This window comes from Tiliqua scincoides, chromosome 2 (assembly GCF_035046505.1).
Source record: "Tiliqua scincoides isolate rTilSci1 chromosome 2, rTilSci1.hap2, whole genome shotgun sequence".
Taxonomy (NCBI): Eukaryota; Metazoa; Chordata; class Lepidosauria; order Squamata; family Scincidae; genus Tiliqua; species Tiliqua scincoides.
The window spans coordinates 178,694,448-178,718,368 of NC_089822.1; the positions used below are offsets into that span (position 1 = coordinate 178,694,448).

The following is a 23,921-nucleotide window of genomic DNA, read 5'->3' on the forward strand; positions in this document are numbered from 1 at the left end:
ACACAAAACAAAGTCGCAGGTCCAAAAGTGAGTCTTGACTCAAGTCTCTTGGAGTCACAACTCTTTTGCAAGTCACTGCCACGAGTCATGAGTCAGCCCTGAGTCATTGGCACATGTGACTCGAGTTAGCCATGAGTCATGAAAAACCCATTTTTTCACAACTCTTAATCTCCATCTCTGGAATTTTCTGCTCTTTTCCTGATTCCCATTATTTGTCCTACTTATGCTAGCTCCATCAATAGTATTTTTTCTGGTATCAAGGGCGAGTCTGATTAGGTTAGGAGTGCTGATACTCCTTGTCTCTCCCATGTCACACTCCAATCTTCTCCTTGTTTTTGGTCCCTCTGCTGGTGGAGTTGTGCTGAAATCTGAGTGACATCCAAGCCACATCAGCGCAGTGTTTTCCTGATGTTGGGTTGGTGTCAACTGCATGTCTGTTCGCAGGCAGGCTTCTACATTGTCATTGTGCCTGCAGGCGTGAAGACACACTGACTTATCTTGAGGACAGAAATGGGCCTTTAATCTAAAAACATGAGTTATTACATAGTTTGTGACAGTTATATTTTGAGGAGCTTTATTGTGCCAAAATATGCAAAATAGTGATAGTATTTCCATTCTGCTGCATCTGGAGTATTTCTTCGTAAGCTTTCTTACAGTTTGATGCTACCTGAGAAATTCCAGAGAGAAGAGTTTAAGGAAGAAAGGAAGGACATTCTCCTAATTTCCCACAAAAGGAGGCAGAGTAGTTTGAGGGGTTTGTTTCATCTGGAAAGTTTAACCAGGTTTAACAAGTGGACTTAGGTAGTACTATAGGGCAAGTATTGCATCTGAGAGCCTGGGAGTAACCAGGAAGTGAGGAAGCTGTAGGAGTCAGCTTCCGCGATGATAAAGGACAGTAAGTCTGTGCCGGCTGAGGTCGGTTGGTGTTGGCGCGGGGGACTGGAGGGGCATGGGGAGGGTGGGGAGGAGGCATTTTGAGGCAGGGGGGAGGGCGAACGGCAGGCAGGTCAATGGGCAGGCAGGTCAATGGGCAGACAGGGAGCGGGAGGCAGGGCCAGGATCCGGCAGTTATGCCAGATCCGAGCCCTGTTTCTGAGCAGCATGGAGAGTCTCCAGGCTGCTCTATTCTGTGCCACCTCTTTAGGTGGCACAGATCTGAGTAGACCCATTGGAGCTGTTGCGGCTTTACTCGGGGTAAGGGGAATTTTTTCCCCTTGCCTTTGTCCAAGCTTCAGTCAGCCTTAAACTTGCACTGGATACAGCACAAACCCACTGACCTGTCCCACAAGTTAGGATTGCACTGTTAAGTGGTTTTGGAACATTCAGAGCCCAAACCTATACCTGAGATCTGCTTTCCAACAGGCAAAAACTGTGATCTGGAAGTGTCAGTGGCTGTGTGGTTCTGGACCTCTGCCAGAAAGGCTGCAGAGGCCTCATATGCGGTGGCTAGAAGAGGAAGGTTCACCAACAGATATAAGGTGCGGAGGTGGACGAAATGGAAGGACGGCCATGGGCATGTCAGGGGTGGGAGGGGGTGGCAGCGGATGCTATCCCCTCCAGTGCCAACCAACACACCCCCTTTGCCTCCTCCTTTGCCAGCTAAAGAGGTGGTGAAAGTTTAAGGAGAGCCATCTTATGGATGGATAATATTTTCCCTTTCCCCTCCCACGGCTCTTGACCCCCCCCCCCCCCACATAGCATGCAGCACACAGTTTTGGCACATCTGTATGCTATAGCAGGGAAAACTCTAGGATTCGGCTGTAAGCTTAACTACTTGCCCAAAAATAATTAAACTGCAATGCCTTAGGTGCTGAACCATCCAACTTGTACTTTATTTCTGTTATCAGTTAAGAATAAATAAATGTAATATGTGTTTATGCCAACACCAGAGAGGTGTTGCTTAAACATGTTTACAGTCATTGGTTGTATACATCCATGAATACATTGATTCATGTTTGTTCTAAAATCCACATACAGCCTATCTCTTTTGATCTGTTTTCTTCTAATGATTCATTACCCATGTAGTATACATGTCATTGAGGATGTGACAGTGCAATGTATGCATTATTGAATGATTGCTCCATTTCCTGATGTTCATTTTACACCCCATTGGCATGACTGTGTATTAAATATTTAATACATCATTAAATATTCCTTCATTCACTTCCATCTCAGATGTATTTAGCTACACAAAGGATAAATTCTGAACCTCTAAGGGCGCAATTCTATCTTGCGCTGAAACAGGCAAGCCAGGAGGCTTGTGCTGTATCCAGCACAAGATAGAGCTCCACAGTAGCTCAGCTGAAGTAGCTCAGCCGAACTCTTCCCTTTACCCCTGGGTAAACCACTGCAGCCCTTATGGGTCTCCTCAGACTTGTGCCATCTCCTGAGGTGGCCAAAAATGTGAACCTGTCAGGGCCAAAAATGCAAAGACATGAACCTCAGATCATACATCTGAGAAAATCAAATGCACCTCTTCCTCTCAGGGGATATTTTACACAAGCTGAGTTCAGAATTGCTTGGGGTTGTTGTTGTTTACACAAGCAAGGATTTATTTTATTTTTTTTAAGGCAGAAAGAGGCTATGGCCCTCTTGATTCAATTACACATCATTGTGACTGGTTTTGCATGGTATGTGGAAGAGTCAAAAGAGAGAAAGAATAATGATTTCAGAGGGGGAATCTAGTCCCATTGGGATAACTGACTCACATAACTCATCATCAGTTTGCAAAGGTGAGTATGCCTGATTTTACATTTTGGTTCACAGACTTTAATTTTTTTTCCTAGAATGTAATTGTCGTGAAATACAGACTGCGGTGGTGTACCGAATGCAATGCAAGAAGTGAACCAACACATCTGCAAAGCAGTGTGATCACTTAAAGATCTCCTGGACAATATTCCCTGCCTGGCACACAACTTTCAAGTCAAAACAGTGCTGTTAAGAAAGCTGCAAAAGAAGATTAAGTGGTACATGTCTGGCAAATGAGTCAATGCATGCTCTAGTTCTTCTGGAGTGGGATGTGCGCAGTGTCAAATCCGCCCACACCCACTCTCAGAAATGTTGCTTCTCCTCTCCCCTGCGTTGGGGCACATTCATTCGCCTGTGAACAAAACCAAACTGATGTACAGCGTAGGGTTGCCATAAAACAATGGGGAAATCTTCATCACTGAGAGCTGCGCTGCATATTCATTGGGGACTGTCCCTGTTTTCTGGTACCACAGGAAGCTGGCTTGTCAGGTCAGACTGATAGTCTACCTACGTCAGTATTGTCTGCTGTGCTATGAAGACTGGCAACAGCTCACTAAGGTTTCAGAGGTGTGTGTGTGTTTCCTTACCCTATGTGGAGATTCCAGGAACTGAACATGGGATCATCTCATGCAGAGCCTGTGTTCAACTATCAAACACATGCACTACAGCTTCAGTTTTGCGAGGGGAAACTTCATTAGCAGTTCTTGTTGTGAAGATTTATTTGTTATAAGTGCACAAGTCTCTCTACTTTTATCTGTGAAATGCTGAAGGGTAGGCTGGTGTGGTATAGTGGCCAACAGTACAATCCCTGGCATATCTACTCAGAAGTAAGCCCCATTGCATTACATGGCACTTACTCCCAGGAAACTATGCATAGAATAGGATTGCAGCCAAAGTATGGGAGCTGTGAGTCAAGAAGGCTCCAGCTGAAAGCTTAACTTTGCCACAAACTCACTAGGGCAGGGGTGGTGAATCTATGGCACGCTTGCACACGGTGGCATATGGAAAAATTTCACTGGCATGTGGCGGTGCTACTCACTAAATGTAAGCAGGAATTGGATCATCCTCTTCCCTCCCTGTTGCTCCGTTCTTGCACAGGGTTTAAAGTTAAAAGGAAACATGCCCGTTTAAACTTTAAATGCTGAGCAGAGAAGGGGCACTTCACTACCTTTGCTCCACACTTGCACAGCATTTACAGTTTAAAGAAATAGGTTCCCTTTTAATTTCAAATCCCTTGTGAGGACAGAGCACAGTGAGGAGGTAAGGCCCCCCCCCCATTCTTCCAATATTGCAAGAAAGGAGGGGAGTCTGCTGTGTTCCAGTTCATGTCTCCCAGCCTACAAATAGATAGGGACAGGCAATTTGGAGCACACCCCCTTCCGTTTAATTTTTCCATGAGGAATATGATCTGAGGCCTGCCTGGTCTGTGTCACTTCTGTTTGATATCAGCATTAGCAGAGCAGGCTGGGAGCCCAAACTGCACCACTTCCATTTCAAATGGAAGTAGCATGAAGCAGGCAAGCTGCAGATCACTCTCCTAGTATGTAAAAGGATGGGAGTGTGTAAATGTTATATTAAGCACGCTTTCAAGCATTTTGTTCTTTCTCAATTAAAAAGTTGCAAAATACAAATATAATAATAAAAGTTGATAATCTGCTGCCCAAAATTACCATTCGCATTTGAATTTTTTTATCGCCAATTGGGCACATACTCTCAAAATGGTCTGCCATCCCTGTGCTAGGGGGACTTAAAGAAGCCAAGGTCTCTCATCCTTAGAACCCCATCTCCAAGTTGGGGCGTAATCCAGAGTGCCCCTTGGGTCAACACAAGTCCCTTGTGCTGGCCCATGACTGTCACAAAACTGCTGTTAAGCACTTTCATGCTGTCTCTGGAAGAGGGAGGTCGACATGAGCCCCGCTTGGCCAGCCTGAAACGTAAACCTGCGCTGGCTGAGCTCAGCTAGTGTGGGGGTCAGGGGGCATGGGGAGGGTGGGAGGGAGGCATATTAGGGCAGGGAGAGAGCAGGCAGTGGGCAGGCACATGGGCAGGCGGGGGGGGGTAAGCGGAGGCGGGGCCAGGTTCCCAGGCAGCCCAGGGCAGCTTGGATCTGTGCCACTTCTTTAGGTGGCACAGATCTGAGTAGCCCCATTGGGGCTGTTGCAGCAAGACATGGGGTAAGGGGAACAATTCTCCTTGCCCCAGGCTGTGTTACTTTTAGCCCCAATCCTTTCTTGGATGCAGAGCAGAACCACTGGGTTGCCTGGAATAATAAAAGGCAAATTTGTAGGGTGTGCTAAATGACAATACAGTAACAACCCCTCCAAACACAGTGTGGGCGCAGTCCTAACCCCTTATGTCAGTGCTTTCCAGCACTGACATAAGGGCAATGAAGCTCCGAGGTAAGGGAGTAAGCATTCCCTTACTTTGAGGAGGCCTCTGTGAGTGACACCCAAAATGAAAGTCTGTGAAGCAAAATGTAAAATCAGGATGCAGGACGCAGCACATGTCCCATTGGCACTGCTATGCCAGTGCTGGAAAGCACTGACATAAGGGGTTAGGATTGCACCCTATATCTATTAATCTGTTGCTGCTGTTTTTCCATTGCTCATCACAGCTTCTTAAACCTGTCTTCCATTTCTTCCTTTATAACACACCCATACCATGTGCTGTCTTTTTGATCCCCCAATTTTTTCTCAAGGTTAGTATATGATGATAATGATGAAAGATATATGAAATAGCTGCCATCAAATAGTCATGAGAAAAAGAGAACTTCATAAAATTATTATGGCCCAATGGGACATGCTAAATTGGATAGGATTGGGCCATGAGGTAATAGAATTTAGGACTCTACCACCCCAGATGGGCTATGATTTGTCAGTGTTCTTCCACTTGAAAAGCAACTATCACTACCAGCTGGCAAGTAGAAAACCAGCTCATAAAGGGAAGAATTTTCTCTCCAAAATGTTCATTTGCTACATGCAGGGAGCTGGTCATATGAGGGAGCATTTAAAAATGCAGCAACCCCCATCTGCAATCTAACATCCATAATTAGATCACCTAATTCTGTGTAATCTATAGATCAGTTATAACGTTCTGAATGCTTGATTGAGTAAGAGGAAAGTAACAGGAAATAAATAAAGCCAGTGCCTTGAGAGTAGAGAAGGTAGTAATTGGACCTTAGTCATACATATTAGCTTATGGTATTTCTGAGTCTTTCAAACATGAGACATACGTTCAGAATCTACGCATAGTCACCAATCATCTAGTATTTAAATTTAGAAAGTGATCAGGAATGTGAAGTGCTGTTTTTCATGAAAGGATGAGAAAAATACAAGGAAACTCCTCATAACTAATCATCATTTTGAAACTTTGCCCCTTAGTGTCTTAGGATGATTCACTTCACTTGCCTGCCTTATAGTCTCCATCTGTTAAATGACACTTTCAAAGTCACATTCTGAGAGTCTTTGGATAATATGGTTTGAACAGACTCTTCTGTGTTACTGATTACTGCCTGCAGTATATTGTGTTACTTAAAAGTGAAAAATGTGTACTTGATTTCCACTTCAATCTTCATAAAGTCATTCACAACATACAGTACTGACTGTTACATTCACCTCGTTTAAACTCTTGCTTTGAGTTCTCATTCTGGAACACTCTGTAATGATCTAAGGAACTGCACCCAATTGGAATGCAGTCAAATTCCTGTTTCTTATCTCATACTTTCTAGAAGACTCATGTTTTTAAACAATGTCATGGAGGGTCACATCTCAGGATATTAACATCTTAATGCTTTGACAAGATAAAATGTCCACCAGGGTAGTGTTCCGGAAGCCCTTTTGTGAGTTCCTGTTTTGGGAGCCTGTGAGCTTTTTCATAATTCTTTTACAAAAAAAAATAATGTATCACTGATCACTCAACATATGGGTATAATTAATTTAGGTCACAGCCCAACCACTAGTAAGAACTTTCAAGTATTATTGATTGAAAATGGGAGATATTACAGGACAATCCTATCATTAAATTAAGCATCAACCTAGCTACGCTGCCTTAATTGTAGTCTATATCTTAAACTAGTCCACAGTAATGGGGGGGACGGACGACACGAACAAAGAAGGGTTTAAAATATTCCAGAGAGGTGCAGCTTTCCCAAGTACACCACTAACATGTACCAATTACAGGGAGACATGTCAATATCCACGTGGGGGTGTGTGCACAGAAGAAGCACAGCAACAGAGAGACACCCCCATCATATCAGCACAGTCCACCTGACAAACGTGTTAGCAGATGTGATATGTGGAACATGTGCACATGGGGGCACTCTATTGCATGTGCAAAGATCCAATGTAGTATCCAATGGCACAACTCAGTGAAACAGTATACAAGAACAAGGGAGATGATATTAAAGATGTAACAATATATACATTTTATTGTGGGGATAGTACAATAATGAGGAGGCGGAATGAATAACAAAAGGTAATGCAATTTATTCAGGAAACATACATCTAACCCTAAATGTAAGTCATTTCTAGGTAAAAAGGAGAACACAGACTAATGCCCCAATCCTATGGGCCTGTTATCACAGCAGATGTTCCCTTCCACTGTCATAACTGCAGCAGTGACACTGCAAAATGTGCGCTGCAGCAGGGAGCCCTGGAACTGATAGCAGAAACTGCCAGCTTCTCCCAGCACTCACCAACACATTGTTGGGACCCTACCAAGGTAAAAACAATGGTGGGGGGCTCAATGGGCATGGAGGGGGCATTCCTGGGTGGACTGGGGGGAGGAAAGGATGTGTGTTGGGGAGGAAGGAATGGTGGGAAGAAGAGAAACAGGGAAATCAGTCACTCCACCACAATGGAGGGTTTGTCCTCCAGTCCATTTAAATAGGATGTTTTCTGAGCTCAAAGAAGCATACATATAGATGAAGAAAGATATATGAAATAGCTGCCATCAAATAGTCATGAGAAAAAGAGAACTTCATAAAAAAGGGGTAGACTTGGAGCCTGACAGATCTCATGTATCAGGGAATTCCACATTCTAGAGGTTATCACAGGCAAGATATGCAGTAGGCTGTCTCTAGCCAATCTTAATTAGCAGGCAGGTTCACGTCTGGGGAGATGGTTGTTAAGCAGATTGTGGTTTAATGGTTAGCCATCAAAGCTTGGGGATAAAACTCCACAGATACATAGGGGTGTGTGTGTGTGTGTGGCTGCAATCCTATTCATGCTTTCCTGAGAGTAAGCCTCATTGGCTATAATGGGACTTACTTCTGAGAAGACATGCATAGGATTGAACTCTGTGTGTGTGTGTGTGTGTATGTAAAAATTAGTTTATGAATTGGGATATAAATTGGGGTGAAAGGTCTCTCTCTGGGAATCTGATGTGGGGTGATGAATCTAGTGCCTCATAGGAGTATCTCTTTATCTCCATTTATGCTTTACCTGTATATCTGCAAGCAAAGCAAATATTACAAAGATGCTTCAGTGCTATCTCATTAAATGGAAACCAAAATTTGGTAGCACTGTCCCCAAACATCTCACTGCTTAGGGAAAGACCCAGTGTTGGGAACTGGGAACTGAGTCAGGTGACTTGGACTTGAGTCATGAAAATGCATGATTTTTGCTGACTCAGTGACTCATAAATCATGTGGGTGGAAGACTGAAAAAGACTCAGGGCCCCCCTGACTCGTCACTTGTCCCCATGCATGCTGACTCGAGTCTGCCTGTGTCTGGGCATACTTGCTTACTCTTTTCGCCATGTGGAAAACCTTTTGGGGCCAGCATTCCGATGGCAAGCAGCAGGGAGGTTCTAGCTGGGAGGCAGGGAAGGGTTAATGAATCAAGCAGGAGGAGGGAGGCAGGAGTGAGCTCTTTTTCCCCCCATCTCTGATAGGAAGGAAAGAATGGATGATCATTGGACAAAGGATGGGCATTCAGATATTTTTATTGACTGAGGGAGAGAAGGAGGAGGAGCCCAAGGGGTTTCTTGTCTTACAATTGGCTGCAAAAGCCCAAGGAGGTGGGAGAAAACTCATTTGTTCTATGCTGTTTTCCAGATTTATGGCTTCTCTTGGCTATGTTTTTACTTGGGGAAGTCAGCCCCACTGAATGACTGGCTACAGTGGGACTACTTCTGAGTAGGGCTGCAAAGGACGGAGTCATCCTGGTAAGCCTCCCAACTGCTGCTCATGACCATCCTCCCTCTTGCAGCTTCTGTCCCAGCTCTCACTCAGTCCCTCCCACCTCTCCTGTCTTGTTTATACATGGGTGGGGGGGAGTAAGTAAAGAGAACTCTGGCACACACACACACACTCGTGGGCAGCAGCCCTGTTTTTTCCACAGTGGGCTTTTTAAAGTTGAGGGGAGGGCAACTTGAGTCCATTGGAAAGGGGGAGACTTGGAAAGTGCCCCTGTTATGACTCTTTTCGAGTTGAGTCACAGGGGGGTGGGGCAATAACTCGGTGACTGGACTCAAGTCAAGCCCTGCTAGGTTTTTCCAACACTAGAAGGAACACCTAACAATAGCATACTTTTCCTTTTTCCTGTTTGCAGCCTACAGTTAATTCTGCACCTATTTTTGGTGCAGTGGACCTGGTAAAGGGGAAACACCAACACACATAGTACCCACATGATCTGGCCTACCCATATGATATATTGCAAACATGCCTACATTATTGGTGCAACATGGGAACAAACCGCAAGAGAGTGAGGGCCCAATCCTATCTAATTTTTCAGTGCCAGTGCAGCCGTGCCAATGGGGCATGCACTGCATCCTTTGGTGGGGAGGCAGTCATAGAGGCCTCCTTAAGGTATGGGAACATTTGTTGCCTTACCTTGCAGCAGCATTGTGGCTGCACTGGTGCTGGAAAGTTTGATAGGATTGGGCCCTGGCTTTTTTTACATATGAATTGACCTTGATCAATTGACTTATATTCAGTAACAGAAGTGTTGTTGAAAAGATGTTTCTTTTGACTGTGTGATTGCAAGGTCTTATCATAAATTTTAACTATTCATATGGTTGACTGATTATAGACAGTTCCTTTTTGCATGCCCTGTTCCTAACTTGTTTCTGCAAGTGTATTTCCTCTTATGATGACCTATGGTCAAATGAAATAAAGAATTATATAACCTTATTATAGGGTGAAGTAGGGCCACACAATGTAATACACAATGTATTTCGATGCTGGTGAATATCTCCCACTGTGATCCAGTCCATTATTGGATATTCCATTGTGTTCCAGTCAATGCATTGATTATTAGTGTGTACGTGAGTGAAGCAGACCCCAGTTGAAATCTCACCTCAGCCCAAATGTGTGGTAGCAGCCCAAATTGATTATGTGCAGGATTTTAGGCTGAGTGGTCTTACCAACTCTCAGACTTTCCATTCACAATATGGGGATAATAACACTGATACATTACAGAACTATTGTAAAGACTAGGATAATGCATGTATAGTATTTTGAGAGTTCTAACGGTAATAATAAAAATTTATTTATGTATTTATTTGAGACATTTATATCCTGCCTTTCCCATGCTGAAGCAAATGCCCAAGGTGGCTTACAAAGCTCCATAATAAGTGTACAATGTATCACAACAATAAGAAAAAACCCAAAACGCATCAAAACAAAGCATTAAAACATTAATTTTAGCATTAAACACTAAAACATAAAAACATAAAAAACAAATCAAGAACCCAACACACATTGTTGAATCTTTGGGGGGGGGGGAAATAAAACAATCTAGGGAAGCAGTCAATCCACAGCACTACTGTAGAGGTTCAAAGGGCAAACACCCACCCATCAACCAAATGTCAGCCAAAACAGGTATGTTTTGACACCTCACTGAAAAGCCATGAGGGAGTACTTAATTCCCCTGGAAGGGCATTCCATAAGTGTGGTGCCACTACAGAGAAGGCTTGCCCCTGAGCTGCCACCCCTCTCACTTGGGAAAGAGATGGTACTTAACCCCTTTCAGATGATCAAAGAGGGCATGCTGGAGTGTATGGGAGAAGGTGGTCCCTCCGATAGCCTGGACCCAAATCATGAAGGGCCTTAGAGGTCAGTACCAGTATCTTGGACCATCTTGAATCAGGACGAATGGAAAAATAATATATAGTGTAGTGATTCAGGGCCCAAACCTATTCAACTTTCCAGCTCTGATGTAGCCACAATATAGCCCCATGGCAAAGGAACACATGTTCCCATACCTTGAGAAGGCCCCAGTGACTGTCCCTTCACCACAGGATGCAGCACAAACCCCACTGGTACACCTGCAGCAGCACTGGAAAATTGGATAGGATTGGTCCCTTAGCCATAGGGCAAGTTTCCTTGGTTACACCTAAATATAGTGGTTTACCTCAAGCCTAGTGATGTACACAGCCTACCAGGGTAGTAAAGAGAGGTAAAAAGGAAGTATTCCCCCCCCCATTCTCTTAGTACATACATTTAGATGTGTATGTGTGTAGGAGCTGTGATTAACCATTCCAGATTAACCTACAGAGGCTGGATAGCCATCTGGTCAGGGATGCTGTAGCAGTCATCTGCACTGAGCAGCGGCCAGACTACATGAGCTTCCAACTCTAACTTTCTATGATCCGATGTCACTAAAGCTGCAATCCTGTACCCACTTATCTGGGAGTAAGGCTGCAATCCTATGCTCACTTACCTGAGAGAAAGTCTTGTTGAGCAGAATGGTTCTTACTTCTGAGTAATCATGCATAAGATTGTTCTGTGTGGCCCCATTCAACTTCTTGAGTTCTACTTCTGAGTAAACATGCATGGGATTTATGCTGTTAATGTGCATCCCAAGCCTGTGCATATTGTCTGGAAAGCAAATCCCACTGAGTTCAGTACACTGGGCATACTCCAGTTCCAAGAACTGTGTCTAGGACACATACACATTATTGCCCTCTACAGACGCAGCCATCAGTTAAAAGACAACTTTCCATAACAGTATCACGCATACAGACCTGTGTGGGTGCACATACACAAGGGATATAGGGCCCCATCCTATCCAATTTTCTAGCTCCAGTGCAGCCATGCCAATGGGGTGTGTGCTGCATCCTTCGGTGGGGAGGAAGTCACAGAGGCCTCCCCATGGTTAGGAAACATTTGCTCCCTTACCTCGGAACAAGGTAAGGGAGGTAACCTTGTGCATTGTGGCTGCACCGGTGCTGGAAAGTTGGATAGGATTGGGCCCTAAGGCTACAATCTCATCCACCCTTTCCTGGGAGTAAGCCCCACTGACTATAATGAGACTGACTTCTGAGTAGACATGCACAGACTTGGGCAATTGGAGCCCAATTTATGCTTGTCTGTCTACTCAGAAGATAGCCCCACTGAGGTCAATGGCGCTGACTCCCAAGAAAGCACGCACAGCATTGCAACCTAAGAGTCCAAGCCTATGCAGGTCTACTCAGAAGTCAGTTCTAGTGTGATCAGTGCGGCTTACTCCCAGGAAAGTGTCCATAGGTTTGCAGGCTGCAAAGGCTGCATTCCTATGCACGCTTTCCTGGGAGTAAGCCCCACTGGACACACTAGGACTGACTTCTGAGTAGACGTGCAGACGCTCGTGCCTGGGACAGCTCTGCAGTTCCTCTCCCTGGCCAAGCCCCCGCGCAACCCGCTGCCCCTTCGCCGCCGCTCCCTCCTCCTCCCGGCTGCTCCCCTCCCGCGCCCGCCGGCCTGTCCCCTTTAACTCGGCGGCGGAAGCGGCGCGGCGGCCGGTCTGCGGCGCCCAATCGCTGGGTGCTGCGCGCCTCCTGGCCTGGCCGGACTCGGCCCGTCATTTCCTGCCCCGGTCGCCGGCACGAGAGAGGCTGACGGAGCCCGGGGGCGGGGGTGGGAAGCTGCTGCGTCCGCCCGCCACCAACATGCCCTTTGATTTCAGGAGGTGAGTGGGGGGGAGGAGACTTCGCTGTGGTGGGGGTCCTGGCAGAGGCGGGGGGGATGTTGGGCTTAGCGTGAGGGGCTGCCACCCATCAGTGTGTTGGGGATGGGGGCAAGCAGCACATCGCCTCGGTGCAGCCTTCCCCCTCTGCAGGGGACTGTGCAAAGGCAGCTGTGGGGTACCAGCCATCAGTGTGTGGGAGGAGCAGCACATCCCCTGAATGCAACCTGCAGGGGCCTGTGGCAAAGAAGTGGGCGAGCAAAGTAGCTTATGGGTAAAGGCAGGTGGTTTTATTGTAGCTCCTAAGGCACGAAAGACACAGGCACAGCTTGTAAGGGGGAGCCCCCATTTTGGGTTTGTTTCTGTTTTTACATCTTCCTAATGAATGGTGGTTTCCCTTCCTGCAGTACTTCTCATGAGATAGGAGTCAGCAGCTGTCAGTGGATGACTCAAAATCTGGCCATAAGAAGAGTGCCGCCTGGATCCCAGTTGCCAACCTAGATATTAAAAAAGGATGTGTAGGGAAGCAGCAGTGCCTGTGGAAGAAAAGGATGGGGCTTGGCTACTTTTGGAACTGTAAGGGGTGGTACATCATTCTTCATCTCAAAGTTGCTCTTTAACAAAACTAGTTTTGCTGACAGGGGTCATATAAAGAATGTGCTGAGAGAAGCAACAGTACAATCCTATGCATCTGTTCAGAAGTAAGTCCTGTTTAGTGTAATGGAACTTACTGTATACTATGATTGCTGTCAGAATTATTGAAAAATAAGAAAAGTGAAAGGAAATGTGGGGAGGGAAGCTTCTTTGAAGATAGATGTATACTGGCTCAAGGGGGAAGTGCTCAGGTAGGACATATCTGATAAGGCTGAAGAAGGAAATGAGAAGGTTAAGAGCAAGTCTAGTGAGAGCACCACACCTTTTTGGGATGGAAGCTAGAATAAGGGCACATGAATGCCCACAATAAGCCCTATGAATGACATGCTGACATCCCAGCCCAAATGGTCCTTGCTGTTGTACCTGCTGCTCTACACTGGTATAACACCTGTGATACTGAAGGGGTGCTAGCTACATATGTTTTGGCCCTATTTCGTCATTCTTGTCCCCAAAGAGTGATATGTTGTTTCAGTCTTTTCTGTATCTGTCTTTTTGTCCTTGTTCCATTTTATCTTTTACATGCAGCTTTGCCATGTCTTTGTATTTTTAAATACTGGTTGGAGGCCAGGAAGCAGAGAGTGGGTGTCAATGGGCAATTTTCACAATGGAGAGAGGTGAAAAGCGGTGTGCCCCAAGGATCTGTCCTGGGACCGGTGCTTTTCAACCTCTTCATAAATGACCTGGAGACAGGGTTGAGCAGTGAAGTGGCTAAGTTTGCAGACGACACCAAACTTTTCCGAGTGGTGAAGACCAGAAGTGATTGTGAGGAGCTCCAGAAGGATCTCTCCAAACTGGCAGAATGGGCAGCAAAATGGCAGATGCGCTTCAATGTCAGTAAGTGTAAAGTCATACACATTGGGGCAAAAAATCAAAACTTTAGATATAGGCTGATGGGTTCTGAGCTGTCTGTGACAGATCAGGAGAGAGATCTTGGGGTGGTGGTGGACAGGTCGATGAAAGTGTCGACCCAATGTGCGGCGGCAGTGAAGAAGGCCAATTCTATGCTTGGGATCATTAGGAAGGGTATTGAGAACAAAACGGCTAGTATTATAATGCCGTTGTACAAATCTATGGTAAGGCCACACCTGGAGTATTGTGCCCAGTTCTGGTCGCCGCATCTCAAAAAAGACATAGTGAAAATGGAAAAGGTGCAAAAGAGAGCGACTAAGATGATTACGGGGCTGGGACACCTTCCTTATGAGGAAAGGCTACAGCGTTTGGGCCTTTTCAGCCTAGAAAAGAGACGCCTGAGGGGGGACATGATTGAGACATACAAAATTATGCAGGGGATGGACAGAGTGGATAGGGAGATGCTCTTTACACTCTCACATAATACCAGAACCAGGGGACATCCACTAAAATTGAGTGTTGGGCAGGTTAGGACAGACAAAAGAAAATATTTCTTTACTCAGCGTGTGGTCGGTCTGTGGAACTCCTTGCCACAGGATGTGGTGATGGCGTCTAGCCTAGACGCCTTTAAAAGGGGATTGGACAAGTTTCTGGAGGAAAAATCCATTATGGGGTACAAGCCATAATGTGTATGCACAACCTCCTGATTTTAGAAATGGGTTATGTCAGAATGCCAGATGCAAGGGAGGGCACCAGGATGAGGTCTCTTGTTATCTGGTGTGCTCCCTGGGGCATTTGGTGGGCTGCTGTGAGATACAGGAAGCTGGACTAGATGGGCCTATGGCCTGATCCAGTGGGGCTGTTCTTATGTTCTTATGTTCTTACTATTGTATATTTTCTGTCATTTCCTGTGTTCCTTCTTCCTCTCTTCATCTCATACATTTTGTAATGCATGAAATACTTGCAGTTTTTTTTTTTTTTACTGATTATGGCTAAAAAGCATTTTCTTTCACTATCATTTTTCAGTGGTTGGTCCATTTTCTGAGCAAGCTGTGTAGGGTCCTTAGCTTTTTGCTTGGGCAGAATTGTTATTCATAGCATTGGGTCCATTTCTGGTATATGGTTATTGTCCTAAGATTATGTATTAAGGGCAGAAATGGTTGGCGCTTATCAGATTCCTAGCAAAAGCAGGACCATCTCAAAGAAAAGTAGTTGTTATGTTCTTGGAGGTCTCCCTAGCTATGCAGAAGTATGAACATTTGTAAATTAAAAGAAAAACTTGTCGTCGTCCCCAGTTGAGCAGATTCAGTGGCCCCCTGAAGCCCTGGAATGTTGAGGTGACCAAGGAGGCCCAAAACACAGCAAAACCTGAGGAGTGGCTTGGAGAACTTGCCCATTAAACCTAAGCAGGCCATCAGAGTTGGAGAGTTGGTATATTTTGTTGTATAGTCTTCTTATATTCATGAGTAGTGAACTCAAGTGGTTGAGTGGTTATCATTTATGCAGAATGGGGCCATTCGAAGACAAGTTGGTGGTTTCTTGGGAGGAGGGTAGACACTTACCCAGGAGTTGATAAATTTGTAAATGTAAACACCCCTCCCAGCAATCTGATGCAGCCTGAGCATGCTCGGCAACTCACTGCAACCACTGAATGTTGAGGTGTCCGTTGGGGAAAAAAAATAACAGGATCAACAGGGGGATGGGACAGGCAGAAGAAATTGCCCTATTTCAACCAAATGGTAAATTAAATTTAGGAAGATGAACTATTTTGTTCCAGGTTCCACCTGCTCAGTTTCTGCCTAGTGAAACGAAAGGGACTCAGGTTCCCTGAATGTTCCAGTGATAGTCGGTTTTACGTACATAAAAAGCGCTCCAGTGAATCAGAGGTGAACCAAAGGCCTATTTTTTTAAAAGTGTATGTCTCTTCTTTCCTCTTAATTTTAAGGTGCCCACTGTGGCTAACAATACAATTTTACTGACTACATTTTTATTATTAATAAAATACAATAAAGATGACAGGAGCATGCGCATCATAAAAGTATTTTTTAAATGCCTATGTAGTCCAGCATCATGGTTCCCCACAGTCACTAACCAGATGCCTCTGAGAAACCCTGGACCAAGCAGAAGATGTAGATGGTATCCCTTTTCTTGCTGTTGCTCCACAGCAAAGAGTGGTTTCTGACTACCTCTCTCATAACTGCTTACTGCAAAAGGTTCCACAGCCAAGCTCTGAAACCTCATTGCCCTTCTGTCATTAGACAGTCCAATGAACTTGCACTGTGTGGGTTTGCTTGGGGTGTTGGTCTCTCTCCCTGAGGGAGGAAAACCCAGATGGGGATGTTGTCCTCATGAAAGAAAACATGCTGCTATTATTATATAACACCTTGGATGTACCTGGTGCCCTGTGAGGTCTCTGCCCCAGGAGTTTATGACATAACTTGCATCAAAGTGAACCCACAAGTAACAGGCCTAGAGGGAGGGTGTGGTTGACTGGCTAGTGAATGGGGGGTGGTGGCATAGAAGGTGTAGTTTTGGAGGAGCGGGTAGGTGTGTAGAAATTCACAACCCTTCCAGACCTATAATTAGGATTATATAATATTCTCCATCCAATACTTGAGGGTGTTTGGGTGTGTTGGGGAAGGAAATTGGAAGGTTCAGTTTAATAATGCATGTCACCTTAAATAAATTGGAGAGGAGAGAACACTGCATTCTTTTTTTACAAGACAAACAATTACAAGGAGAAACTGGATAATAGGAGGAGGTGTGCTTTTCTTCTCAATTGGCAGAAAATTGCACAATGTATAGTGTCTGCATCATTTGCTCACCAAATACTTATTTAGCCGGCTGTCCATATACAGTATGCCCATGTGTTGCTTATGAAGTGTAGTAGCTGTGGTTTTGCAGTTTCCTTTGAGCAGGAAGCAGTGTTGAGTGATCTGAATTTTTTTGTTGCTCTTGTAAAACAGGTACACTAGGGAGCATCCCTGTGGAACATGATTACATTATATTCAGTTTAAAGGTGCATTATTTTGAAACTGATGGGCAGCTAGGATTGTAGATGTAATTTTATTGCTTTTTCTGAACATGCAACAACTCCTGAAACTCAAATCATCCCAACAGAGTCATGGGTAGCAAATGTGAGAGTATCCGCCTTCACTGGTATGATTCTTACTTAGAAGTCTTCTGAGTTGGATCTAGAAGCTAACGAATAATCCATGCAGTTACAGCAGTACCAGTTCCAATATAAAGCTGGTAATGCCACTCAACTCCTGACATTGCAGTGTGTGAGACTTCGAAGTACTATTTAAGCCAGGGGTTCCCAAACTGTGTGCCACAGCACCACAGGGCTCCATGGTTCACAAACAGGGGCACAACACAGCTTCTTGCTTCAGCTCACCAGGCCGAGATTGTGTGACAATCAGATGAGAATTGTTTGGTGGCATTGCCATGAAGGTACTATGGGCGAAGGGTGCCACAGTAGTTGGGAACCACTGGAAGGGCTTTTGCTTCCCTATGAGAAGTATATTGCAGTCATGAAGCACATTAGGTTGTTTACATAGGCAGCTTGCCTCTTAAACCATTTTTGGTGCTGGGCTAAAGAGGGATAAAAATTAGTTGATTTTTTTTTCCTGCACCAGTCTTGTTCATGTTATCAATATTTGTATAATCTCTTTTAGAAAGAGGTTTTTGTTTTCTTGCTTAAATACACCTTTTCAGGTCACAAAAGGAAGCCTTTCTGTTCTCAGCTACATGGTATGTTAAGCTATCGCAGAGATCCTGTTGCTGTGTTTTTTGTCCGGTGTTGCCTCGGATGATAAAAACTAGCAACTGCCTGACTTTCTTTTAAGTCAACCTTTTGAAACTGGTAATATAATAATCTATGAAATTTTAAGAGACAAGGAGGAAGAAGAAATGTGGAGGGGAGGAAAGTGCTGATCTAAAACATTGGTGAGGGGAAGGAACAGAGTCTGGTGCATATTTGGGGTAAGGGGGACAGCATTTGGCATGCCTTCTCAGGAGGTCTTGGACCTGCTCTGAGCAATTATGAGAAAGAGAGCACCAAACTAGAGAGGAAGACTACAGCTGACTGTTTGAGTACAGCAGGGCTTTTCAAACTGGGGCGTTGTGACGCCCCAGCCTATGGACCCTGGCCTCTGCCCCATTAAGGGGCGGGGGCAACCAAGAGGCAGGGAGGAGGCAGCGGTATGATCCCCAGGATCGCACCACTCAGGGTGCTGCAAGAGCTTGGGTGCACTTACCAGAGCCTCCTGCAGCCTCCCGGGGGTGTGGGGAGCCCAGCGTGACCATCTGCAGGGCTCCCTGATAGTTTAGAAGTGAAAGTGGAGCGATTGTGCTCCACTTTCGCTAAACTGGAAGTGGAGCGCAATCGCTCTACTTTTGCAGCTTAGGGAAGCCCTGCAGACAGTGGGGACAGAGCCCTGAGGATTGTGCTGCTGCCGCCTTCCCCTGCCCCCACTGCCTCCCCCCTGCCAGGACTTACAGCGGTTTTCAAACTCCCTGAGAGTTTGAAAACTGCTGGAGTACGGAATAGCAGAGAAGCTCAGGCACCTAGTCCCCAAACATCTCGGGGGGGGGGGTGTGAGTGGGAGACGGGCAGGGAGGCAGGAGACAGTCATTTTGGTGCTGATTAGCAGAGATGCTGCCTAGTTCTGAAACAATCCCCTGCTTCCTGCCCCCCTGTTCCATGAGGGTGAGCATCATTTCTGCAGCTGTTCTGGGTTTTCACTGTTCTCTGAAATCCAGTGCAAGTTCATCCATGCCCCTTTCTGACTCCAAATTTGACTTTACCTGACTTACACTGTGTTTCCATGTGAGGTCAGTGGCTCAGGCTATGATCTTGTATCATACTTACTTGGATGTTAGTTCCATTAAACATCAGGACTTACTTCCAAGTAAACAAAATTTTGGTTTGGCTAAGGACAGCCAAAATGTACAGGCTCCTGCCTATAATATAAATTGCACATATGTTCTACAGCAACAAGATAGACAATGAGCATGCAATATAGACTTCTTACATATAGGCCACGATCCTATCCTATCCCATCCATCCCTCGTACACTCTTCAATCCGCATATGTCAAGTAAAGCTGCTTTGGGGTGACATATGTTGGGGTGATATAAATCTGTGCACGAAGTAATATGAAATAAAGGGACTTGCTTCACAAACATGAGGAATAGTCTGTACACGGACAACATAGCAGCAAAGATATGAATCATAAGTTCTACATGGGTGATGACCCATGTAGAACTTATGATTCATTTCTTTGTGCTTGTGCTTGCAGTTGCTATATTCTTCAAATGCATATACAGAAGTTTCCCTTCCTACCGATTATTAATATAAGTTGGTGACGGTAGATTCCAGGGAGACCATGTTTAAAAATACTCATGTAGTTGTGTGTGCTAGTTATCTGGATCCGAGTCAAAACTTTTCTTACCCAGACTTTCTTATGCCTGGCATTTCTTATCTGCAAGAATAGATTGGAGCAGAATAATCTGTCAATGCATTTAGAACTTATATTAATGGCTAATGGAAAAATACATATTTGAAAGAAGGTTTGACTTCAAATATAAGACCTTTTGTGGAGAACTGAATGTGTCTGCCAGATTGGTACGTTGGTACAGCACAAGTTATTGGTTTGTTCTTTCCTTGTTTTTTTCATTGGCCACATTAATGCAGGAATAGTTAGCTTTTGCTAATGATGTATTAAAACTGATTGTACAAATGAGCTCTTGGAGAAATGCAGAGCATTTTTATGCAGAGCATTAATGATGGGCCTGAGGCTAGGTGGCAGTGGGTTTGGCTTTTGAGGCAAAACAGCCAGTACTAACTTTTCTGACATAGTCTTGCTTATCAGTTGAGATTAGTTGTACTTAATTCTTTGCTGTAGTATTGTCTAATTAAGCTATTTCAGCATATATGCAACAGGGATCAAATGTGTACACCTTTGGGCTGGGAAGAAATGGGTTAATGCTGCTTACAGATTCCCTTCAAACTCAGCAATATTTGCCAGACATCTTTCCTTTAGAAACTGACAGACCTTGGTGTGGCTTTTCCCATCTCAAAAAAGGGTACTGTAGAATTAGAAAAGGGCAGCCACAAACATCAAGAAGTTGATTCCTTACAAGGAAAGACTAAAGCTGGGGTGGGGTGGGGGATTTGGTTGGAGAAAGATGACCAAAGAGAGGGACATGGTAGAAGTTTATAAAATTAAGCATGTTGTAAAAGAGGTAAACAATAACTTCCAATAACATTACAGCTTGGAGTTGCCCAATGAAATGGATAGACTTTAGATTCAGGACAGACAAGAAATATTTCTTACATCATACATTTAAGTTCACTGCCATAAGATGTGGTGATGTCTATTGGGTAAGGTAACTTTAAAAGGGAATTAGACAAATTCATGGAGGAAGAGAGGACTGTCTGATCATGATGACTGTATGGAACCTCTGGTTCTAAATGTACTATACCCATGAATGCCAGATGTGTGTGAGGAGCAACAGTGGCAGAGGTTGCTGCCTTCATGCTTTGCTCATGGACTTCCTAGAAGCCTCTGTGGAAATAGGATGCTGGACTTGATTTCCTTTAATATGTCCCAGAAATTCTTCCCATATGTTCTTGTAAGCATTTTGCTTACTCTCTGCATTGAATTTATATCTGTGTAGGTATCAGTTCTGTACCATTGTTCAGACCCAGCACAAGCCCCTTGCTACTTGAGGCAGAGTAAAGATTTGTTGTCCCACCATTTCACCCCCCCCAATAACAGAGCATGTTGTGGGCTATTGTTTCAGCAGTTTCTTCCTCCCCCCACCCCCCACAGCTTTCCTTCACCCTACCCCATCCACCCATGGGGATGTACCCCCTTATCCCCTTCTTGCTCTCTTCACTACCACCACCACCACCACAACTACTTCTTTGTTGCTGCTCCTCCTCCACGTTAGCAACATTCCACGTTGCTGCTCCACATTTAGCAACACGTTCCATGTTGCTGCTCCTCCAGTAGCTGCTTTGTTTGATGCTGCCACTTTTGAGAAGAGTAGCAGTGATATTAACAGTGGTGGAGTGCCACTTCTATGTCCACTACTGGAGGCAGCTGCCTCATTGTGGAGTTTCACCCTGCCATTGTTCCATAATTGGCTGGAGAAAATAGTTGTGTATTCATGTACTAAGGAAATGATGACTGATCATATGAAGTTGTGGTGTAATGGTGGGAACTGTATGAACATCTTATAAAATTACAATTGCATCTCCACTGAAATTATTATTAAGAATATTTAAATGCTGCTTTTCAACAAAATCAGTGAAATAAGACTCATATTCACTAATGCATATCACTGTATAGGGCAGTGGTTCCCAAAGTGTGGGTTGCAGCCCATCATTGGGAATAAAATCTGGGCCATTCTGAGATCAGAATGGAACTCATTGCAGCTGGAGCCCCTGGGAGGCTGCAGGACACTGCAGGACAGGCTGCAGGACACCAGGTATGTGGGAATGTCCAAGGGTCCTCACAACATCGCGACTGCTGTGATGCTGTTGGGGCCACCCTCCTGCTCTCACCCTGCCCCACAAGTACTCACAGCAGTCCCAACGTCTGAGTAGGACTTTGGGAACCGCTGGTATAGGACTAATTTGGAGGATGCTTCAATGTTCAGCCCCTCTTTGCGCATGTATGAAGTGTGTGCATAGAATTTAAATTGGGTGTGTGTAGAGCATGTGGTTTGCTCATGGAAAAAAGCAAAATGTCAAATGACTATTAATGATGATATTATCCAATGTGTTGTAATGCATTAGGATCATGTTGCAGTGACTACCCTGCTAATTTTATTTTGCTTCTAAAATAGTTTTCTCAGTGCAGGCGTTCCCCTATTTATGAACATGTGAGATTCCAGGATCCGTTCATAAGTCATTTTATTTGAAAGTAAACCAATACCCTTGTCTTTGTTGCTGTGGTTGTCATTTTCACTAGAGATACTATCAGTTTCACTTGAAGTGTTGTTGGGTTTACTGCGGAGCCTTTGGAAAGCTCCCGAGCAGGTTTCGAACTCAGCACGATCAGCTACAAATCTAAAATCAGGTTTGAAAGTGTTGTTCATAAGTTGAATGTTCTTAAGTTGGGGAGCTTCTTAGTCACTTTGTGGTTGGTGACCAGTACTGATAAATTGGTGAGCAAGCTGGTGACCCAAGAGAGTTTGTCTGTAAAATACATAATTTCTTTACGTAGGTATCTATTTGAATGACAACATGATGAATCTTTGTTTAATCTGATTGTACTGTTACTGAACTGTACACAGAAAGGTTTCTTAAATTAAGTACATGCTAAAAAAAAAGACAGGAAGTAGTGTAATAGATGATAAACTTATTTGACTCTATGATTAGATTCCCTAATTGCTTATATATTTGTGTTCGCCTAACAGAGTTGCCGTCACTCATAACAAATAGTGCCCTTCTCATAGTTTGTCTCTGTTTGCTTAAAAAAGAAACCCTTATTAGATCTTTTGATGTTCTCTTTCCCATAAGGCCCAAGAGAGCTCTTTTGACTTTAGATTTAGATACCCCTGATAAAGTGTTTAATTGAGGAGTATAACTATGATGTTAACCGTGTTTCATGAACAGCCTTAATTTTTAGGACCTGATTCTCTGCTTGGGCTGATATAAATTTGGTAGAAACCTCTGTTCAGAGTACAGAAATCCAGATTCGGTAAGGGAGGTTTTAGCATTTGTTCTTATTAGTTGGCAAAGACTGAAAAGTGTAGCTGTCTCCACTCTACTGGCTCAACAAAATATTGTTGATGCCACCTTGAAAAATGGGGGCATAGCGGTTCGCAAACTCTCTGGGAGGTTGGGAACTTCTGTAAGTCTTGACAGGGGTGTGGGATGGCGGATGTGATTGCCACAATCATGCAGCCACTAGAGACAGAATTGTTTGTATGTTTGTTTTAAATTTATCACAGCCGGCATTGGTCTTGGGAGGGGGGTTGCTAAAAAATAGCAATCACCACCCACTTCCGGTTTGCGATCATGAAACTGGAAGAAGGTCGCGATAGTTATTTTTCGCTTTTCTGAGGCGCAGGGAGGCCTGCAGAGGGGTCTGCTGGTCTCTCTGCACTCCTTGAAAGCCAGTGCTGACTGTGATAAGTAAAAAAAAAAAAAAAGCACCCTTCTGTTCCTGGTTGTGGCACAAACATGGCAATTGCATTGCTGCCATCTCCTTCCCTGCCCTGTCTCTTAAGGGGGGAGAGTCAGGGCTTCTCTGGCTGGGGTGTCTCCCCAGTTTGCGAACCCCTGACCCAAGGTATGTATGTAAGATATTTAAGGCTATCAGTTCTCCAATCACATACCATAGGAACTACATTAGTGCTGGTACTGATTGTGCAATGTACATAGGTAGCATAATGCTTTAACTCAGTGTTTCTCAAACTGTGGGTTGGGACCCAATCCAACCGATGGGACTAGGATAATTAGAAAAGGTATTAAGAACAAAACGGCTAATATAATGCCATTGTACAAATTAATGGTAATGCCACACCTGGAGTATTGTGTCCAGTTCCGGTCACCATACCTCAAAAAGGACATAGTGGAAATGGAAAAGGTGCAAAAGAGAGCGACTAAGTTGATTACTGGGCTGGGGCACCTTCCTTATGAGGAAAGGCTACAGTGTTTGGGCCTCTTCAGCCTGGAAAAGAAGCACCCGAGGGGGGACATGATTGAGACATACAAAATTATGCATGGGAAGGATAGAGTGGATAAAGAGATGCTCTTTATACT

At 44.6% G+C, this 23,921-nt stretch overlaps 1 protein-coding gene across 2 annotated transcripts in view; it reads left to right on the top strand.

Moving 5' to 3' along the window:
- The first annotated feature begins 12,464 nt into the window (after nt 1-12,464).
- The window catches only part of ERGIC1 (endoplasmic reticulum-golgi intermediate compartment 1), a 90,417-nt gene continuing 78,960 nt past the window's right edge, over nt 12,465-23,921 (top strand). For both annotated transcript variants that reach the window (XM_066615888.1, XM_066615889.1), the window contains exon 1: nt 12,465-12,638. In XM_066615888.1, coding sequence (XP_066471985.1) covers nt 12,619-12,638 — 20 coding nt within the window. In that variant the 5' untranslated portion in view covers nt 12,465-12,618. The remainder of the gene's footprint in view (nt 12,639-23,921) is intronic.